Source organism: Psammomys obesus, unplaced genomic scaffold, assembly GCF_907164565.1.
Source record: "Psammomys obesus unplaced genomic scaffold, mPsaObe1.curated_primary_1811, whole genome shotgun sequence".
NCBI classification, from domain to species: Eukaryota; Metazoa; Chordata; class Mammalia; order Rodentia; family Muridae; genus Psammomys; species Psammomys obesus.
In genome coordinates this window covers 48,448,088-48,454,218 of record NW_026585895.1, presented here as the reverse complement: position 1 = coordinate 48,454,218, position 6,131 = coordinate 48,448,088, and the positions used below count along the sequence as shown (strand labels likewise).

The 6,131-nt window shown below is 51.2% G+C and overlaps 1 protein-coding gene across 10 annotated transcripts in view; it reads right to left on the bottom strand.

The window, feature by feature from the left end:
- Positions 1–2,004: 2,004 nt before the first annotated feature.
- The window catches only part of Slc25a25 (solute carrier family 25 member 25), a 34,887-nt gene continuing 30,760 nt past the window's right edge, over positions 2,005–6,131 (bottom strand). For 6 of the 10 annotated variants that reach the window (XM_055600330.1, XM_055600332.1, XM_055600333.1 and 3 more), the window contains 5 exons: positions 5,252–5,404; positions 4,874–4,981; positions 4,616–4,783; positions 3,958–4,108; positions 2,005–3,871 (listed from right to left, as the gene is read on the bottom strand). In XM_055600330.1, coding sequence (XP_055456305.1) covers positions 3,687–3,871; positions 3,958–4,108; positions 4,616–4,783; positions 4,874–4,981; positions 5,252–5,404 — 765 coding nt within the window. In that variant the 3' untranslated portion in view covers positions 2,005–3,686. Of the gene's footprint in view, positions 3,872–3,957; positions 4,109–4,615; positions 4,982–5,251; positions 5,405–6,131 lie in introns of all 10 variants that reach the window. The other 4 variants (XM_055600328.1, XM_055600339.1, XM_055600329.1 and 1 more) reach the window with 1 other exon arrangement.

Below are 6,131 nucleotides of genomic sequence, written 5' to 3'. Positions count from 1 at the left end.
AGGTCTGGGCAATGCTAATGTCTTCTCCTGAGTTGAAGTCCCGTTAAACTCTTGCCTGATTTCCCCCATGTACTCAACCCTGGCTTGTTTCTATTGTTTCCATCAGGAAAGTTCTCTAAATTTTGGTGACAACTTCACCCTAACTTGATTCCATATGCAAAGAGCTATTCCTAAATAAGGCGGCATTCTGAGGTTCTAGGTGGACACAAGGTTAGAGGCCACCAGTCGATCTACTACAGGTGTTACATGCAGTTCCACACCTGAGCACACCCCACAGCATGTGTGTGCCAGAGCCTATGAGCTGCTTTCTGCCGGGCAGCCTGGGCCAGCCCTGGGTGCCCAGGGCCATCAGAACATTGGAAGGGGATCTGGCAGCTGAGAGACAACTGCAAAGGCTTTCCCTGCCATGAGCTGAACCTCCCTCCCCTAGAGACAGGCAGAACGCAAACCAAGCCTGTTGGGGAAGGGCCAGGTGCTTGAGCAGAGAGCTCCAGTGTGTGCTGAAGACCTGTGCAGCCAGTGAGGCTGCGGGAGAACCTGGGAAGGGCCCCAGTGAAGTTTTATGGGGGCTGAAACTCAGTTGTTCTGAGACTTTTGTTAAAAAGGAAAAAGAACTGGTGGCACAAGCCTACAATTCCAGCAGATGGGAGGTGGAGGCAGGAGGATGGACTATAAGTTCAAGGTCAGTTCTATGTTATATAGCAAGATTGTCTCAAACAAAACAAAAGGAAAAACAAACCTAGGCACCAACCCCAACACATGGGAGCCTTGGAGTCAGGACACTTTAAGTGTCTCCTCCCTAGCACAGAGGCCCAGCCCTGGCTGAGGGCAGTGAAAGCCTTTGCAGTTGTCTCTCTGGTGCCAGGTCATACTCCAATATCCAACGGCCCTGGGCACCAAGGGCCAGGCCAGGCTGCTACAAGGATGGCAGAAAGACAAGGGGCACAGCTTTTTGATATCCTGCCCATGGGGCCTAGCAGGCCCGTGTGGTGACTCCCAGCTTGATGTGGGGAAGAAGAAAGGGTTTTGCCCCACTTTTTAGCCTAGAATAGTTAGCATATAGTGAAATCCACCATTAAGTACAATGTGCTTTGGCAAATGCATCTCATTACTTCTTTGATGCCACTGTACCTGCTCCCTGAGATCACCATTCTAAAGATTGTGCAAGACCTACCTAGCATGCTTTTTAATAACACAGATACTTGTTTCTGGAAGGGCAGGAGCCATGCCTATGGTCAGAAGACAACTCGTGGGAGTCAGTTGTCTCCTACCATGTGAATCTGGAGATTGGACCCAGGTCATCAGGCTTGGCACCAAGTGTCTTTATACTGAACCATCTTGCTGGCCACTCCTGGTGTTAAGACTATCCTGTAATCGCCTATAGCGTCAGGAATTAACTCCCATGCAGCCTTTTGATGCCTGGACGAAGTGGTTTGGAAAGCTTTCCCTGTTGATGGACATTTGTACTACCCATCAACCTGAAGGTAGATGGGATTCTCTGATGGACTAGAGTGGAATGAAAGGATAGGAATGAAGTGGGGTGCTGTTGATGACCCACAGGTTTTTCGTTTAAGTCATTATGAAAATGGAATCACTTTTTGCTGGGGTGGCAAAGATGGAGATGCAGTTCTGGGAGGAAAGCCAGGAATTGGCCTTTGCCATGTGACATTTCAGCTGTTCCAGTGGCAAGATGAGCCCGTGGTTGCGGGGGGACTCCTCTGAGACGGGCTGAGTAGGTGTGACAGAGAAAGGTCTGAGATGCCCAGCCCTCCAGCACCGGAGAGGCCTGGGCAAGAGTAGCCTGCAGTGCTTGGGAACCATGTGAAGAACAAACTCCCAGCAGGAAGGGGAGGCCCCCACCACTGTACAACCTCAAATCTAACCAACACCTATTAAAAACGAAATGCCTCCCTGAAGCTGAGGGCTAACTCTGCAGGCAATGGATGAGGAAAATGTAAATGACCCCCAAACACCCAAGCCCAGAGCAGAAAAATGCTGACTCCATTGTCACATTTGAAGCAACTTTATTACAAGGCTGATTGCCTTTGACAAACTCCAGTTCCAGCATAGACTATGCAGACCGGTAATTTTTGCATTGATCTTTGCATCCTATTTGGACTTTCCTTATCAGGCCATTCTGGGGCAATGGAGGCACAGCCGCCAGGTGGCCAGCTGACCACTCACTGAGTAAGGGCAGCTGTGGGCCAGGAGGGAGACCAGGTCACAGGTTGGGGAGGGCAGGCCACCCTGTCCTTCAGTCCTCACCCTCATACCTAGTCCTGGCAAAGCACCTCACTGCCTTGTCATTCTAAAATGACAAAAATAAAGAAATCCTCCAAGCCCAGTAAAGGATGTGAAACTGTCACCTCTCCCCACTATCCTATCTGGCCTGCAAGGGTCCTCCCTTGTGCCTTTCCTTCTGTTTCCAGTGGGAGACAAATCTCTTTGGACAGACATGCCATCAGTGTGGGCAGCAGGTAAGGTCACTCTGTGGCCACTCCTCTACCTCATCCCCCCACACCCCACCAGGTAGTGACAGGAATGTACAATCAACCATGAACATAAATATGGATAAAAAATGAACTTGAAAATGACAGGCTATTAATTAAACAAATCTATAAAAATAGTTAGGACATAACTCTGTTCAAATAAATATAAAATAAATAGGCTCCAAGCAGAGTGATACACATGTGGACTATGAGGCTGGTCCCACTTGGCCCCACAGGGCCCTCAGAACAGACTTGAGAGCAGCCGAACCACCTGCCCCCCCGGCTCTCAGTAAGTGTGGCACTTGCGCAGTGTCCAGCTTATCCTTCCGAACCAAATCCTTTACCTAGTAAGACATAATTAAGGCCTTCAGCATCTTTTTCTTCTCATTAGGGCAGCATTCGTGGGGCAGATAACCTGCACCATCCTCACACCACAGAATGGAACAGTAAGTGTGGTCATGAGCTGGTACCAGTTCTGACAGGGTTTAGGGCAGCTCAGAGGACATTAGGCCCATGCAGGCAGCACAAATCCTCTGGGCTCTAGGTCCTAGCACTAGCTTTCAGCAAAGCCATGCACCATGGTGCCAGGCAGCCAGTGCCTGAGTACCCAGGTATATCCAGATGGTCCTGCTGGTGAGCTCAGAAGAGGCAAGGATGTACGTGGTACTCCTTCAGTTTCCTGTACCACAAGTCCACATGGATGCTGCAGCTTAGGAAACAGGTTGGGAGGAGCAGCACTGAGGGGAGAGGGACAGACGGACAAGCAGGAGTGAGCCAGGCCCACTTCCTACCATAGCACATCAGTGGAAAAGATATGAGGGGACACAGGAATGCTCTTTGGACCAGAGGGAGGACATGGCTGAGATCTGGCTGCGTGGACAAGATGGAAGAACTAAGCTGGCCTCCAAGCTCACTATCTGGCAGGCACTGCAGAAAATGTCCTGTCTCTAGGTACAGAAGCCCAAATCCTACTGATCCCTGAACCCCAAGGAATGTCCACAAGTCTTCCTTGGAAGGGACACAAGGTCTGCCAGATCAGCAGGACCATCCCAGAGCTTGCCAGCTCCCTGCCCCTCCCCTGTGGCATCCTGGGTTTCACAGCTTGGGTAAGCCAGCTTAGTGTTGGCACATTCACAGAATGAGATGGCTGCACACCCTGGGCTGTAGCCCAGAATCACGAAGTCCACCACCTTCCCGTCACCGAGACTGCACACCCAGGGTGATCTTCAGGTTCTCGTATACCACGTAGCTGATGCTCACAGCTGGAATCACCTTCATGAAGTTGGGGGCCAGCCCCCGATATAGCCCAAAGGCCCCCTCAGTCCGCAGAATCTGTTTGAAGAGGCTGCTCATGGTTACCTCAGGCGCACCCTCAATGGAGGCTGTGGGAGAGAGGCCATTGGTCAGATGCCATCTGTCAGCATCCCAACTACTAAGGACATGAAAGCCAGTGCAGGACTAGCCTTACCTTGTGCCTGCATCCTAGTCCTGACTAGGGCCAATGGGTAGCTGGCCAGCTGGCCACAGGTACTGGAGATAGTGCCACAGGCCAGGAGAACGAACACACCAGGGTCTGCACTGTTCACTGCATAACGCTGTAGCCAGGTATTTTTCAGTGTCTAGAGGGAAATGAGATACAGAGTGAGCCTTAAAGAGCCAGTGTGGGAGAGACACACTGGGGGGTGGGGCAGCTATTGGATCCTCAAGAAAGCTGTTTCCTATCACATGGGATCTGAGAAGCCAATGTAACCTGATTCACTTGGCCTAGGCCTTGCTGAACTCCTGACTTGCCTGCTTTGGCACCTGCTGTCACTTAGGGTTCTTGGCTAGAACAGGAAGCAGAATGAGCACTATGTCCCCAGGGAACACCGGCCTATGTGGTCTGAAGTCTGAGGAGATTTGTGAGTCCCCAGTGGCCACCATGTTTTGGGGTCTGACTGCGAGCCTCTGGACTCTTAGAAGGTACAAAACCTGGGAAAGAGTTTGGACCCACTGTGCCAGAGGTAGCGAGTGACAGGATGGTACTGCAGCAAACAGCTGCCTGCTATCTCTCATCTAAGCATCTCTATCAGGGAGGGCATGGGTACCAGGCAGGTGCTGAATTTCCCTATGCCCCAGGGCCTCACCTCATAGACAGCTAGGTCGATGCCAGCATAGGGGATGATCCCCAGCATGTTGGGGATGTAGCCTTTGTAGAAGGCAGCTACACCCTCCTTAGCCAGGATCCTCCTGGCACAGTCCAGCATGCCCGAGTACTGGCCTGTCTTCCGAAGGGCCATTCGGGTCTTCAGAACCTTCAACGAGAGTGACAGGAAGCATGAACACAGCGTGTTCCTCTCCGTGTCCCATGTACACTGCCCACTCCAGGATCTAGGTGGCCTTACCTCCATCGGATAGATACTGCTCTGGGCAATGGCTCCAGCCAAGGAGCCTGCCACAAGCCTTTCATGAATTCTCAATGTCTCCTGATCACTACCAACAAGGCGTTTCATCTAAAACAGGAAAAAACAAAGGGATGCACCAGGGGGCCACAGCATTTCTCCTGGCCCCGCTCACAGCCAGCCAGCTGTGAGACCCGTGACCCTGAAGCTACTTTATGTTAGCCCCAAATGGAAGGAAGTAGTAGGAGAGCTGGGGTCATGCCCAGGCCTATCTACCTCGCTGTTCTTTGGGTGCAAGTACTGGCTCCAGTGTCAGGGACCACAGTTCAGCAGATACCGCATAAGCAGCTGCTAGCTGGCAACCCCCTCCCAGGTCCTCACCTGCTCATACGCCATGAACTTGATGGCCGACTCTGGGGCAATTTTGAGGACATTGATGCCATTGCCCCGCCAGAGCGACTTGGCACCCCCTTCTCGAATCATCTGTGTGAATCCACCAATGATGCACATATTGTTGCTGCGAGAGGCATGGACCTGAGGGGAAAGAGATCGGAGGCACTCAGCAGGACGGAGGACTGCCACTGTCTACCTTGGGAGCAGCCTTTTCAGAAAGGCTCTTCTTCCCTGAGTAATTTAATATAACATCCCAAGAATTCAGCAGGTATGAATGGGTATTTTTATTTTATTTATTAGTTACTTAGTTTCTTGATGGGCTCTTATAATATGTAGCTTAGGCTGGCCTTGAATTTTCAGTCTTCCCAAGTGCCAGGATTAGAGGTGTTCCCCACCAACCCAGATAGGGCAGCTCTTAATATCTATACCTCCCTGGACTCTGTTAAAAGCAAAAGTAAGAGGAAACTGTTCAAGCTTCTGTTTTCGCAGAGGCTTATGGCCCAGCTGGGAGGGGCCAGCACATGCTAGATTATGCCTAAAGCTCTTCTAAGTCTTTGCCTCTGTCTGTTTCTGGAAGACAGGGGCAGATCCCACTTAGTTACTTATGCCAAGGCGGGCAGGCTGGTGCCCACAAAGCATTAACTCCAAATCCATTATCTGGGGTGGGAAGGTTGGACTTTTAAAGCAGGGCCCCAGCTGAAGGAGGGAGGGGAAGCTGAGCCACCAATGAATCATGGGTAAAACTCTGCCCAATTTCCTGCTCACCTGCATGAGCACCACCTTAATTCTATCCAGAGGGTTTCTGGGGGGTGTGTGTGTGTGTGTGTGTGTGTGTGTGTGTGTGTGTGTGTGTGTGTGTGTGTGTGTG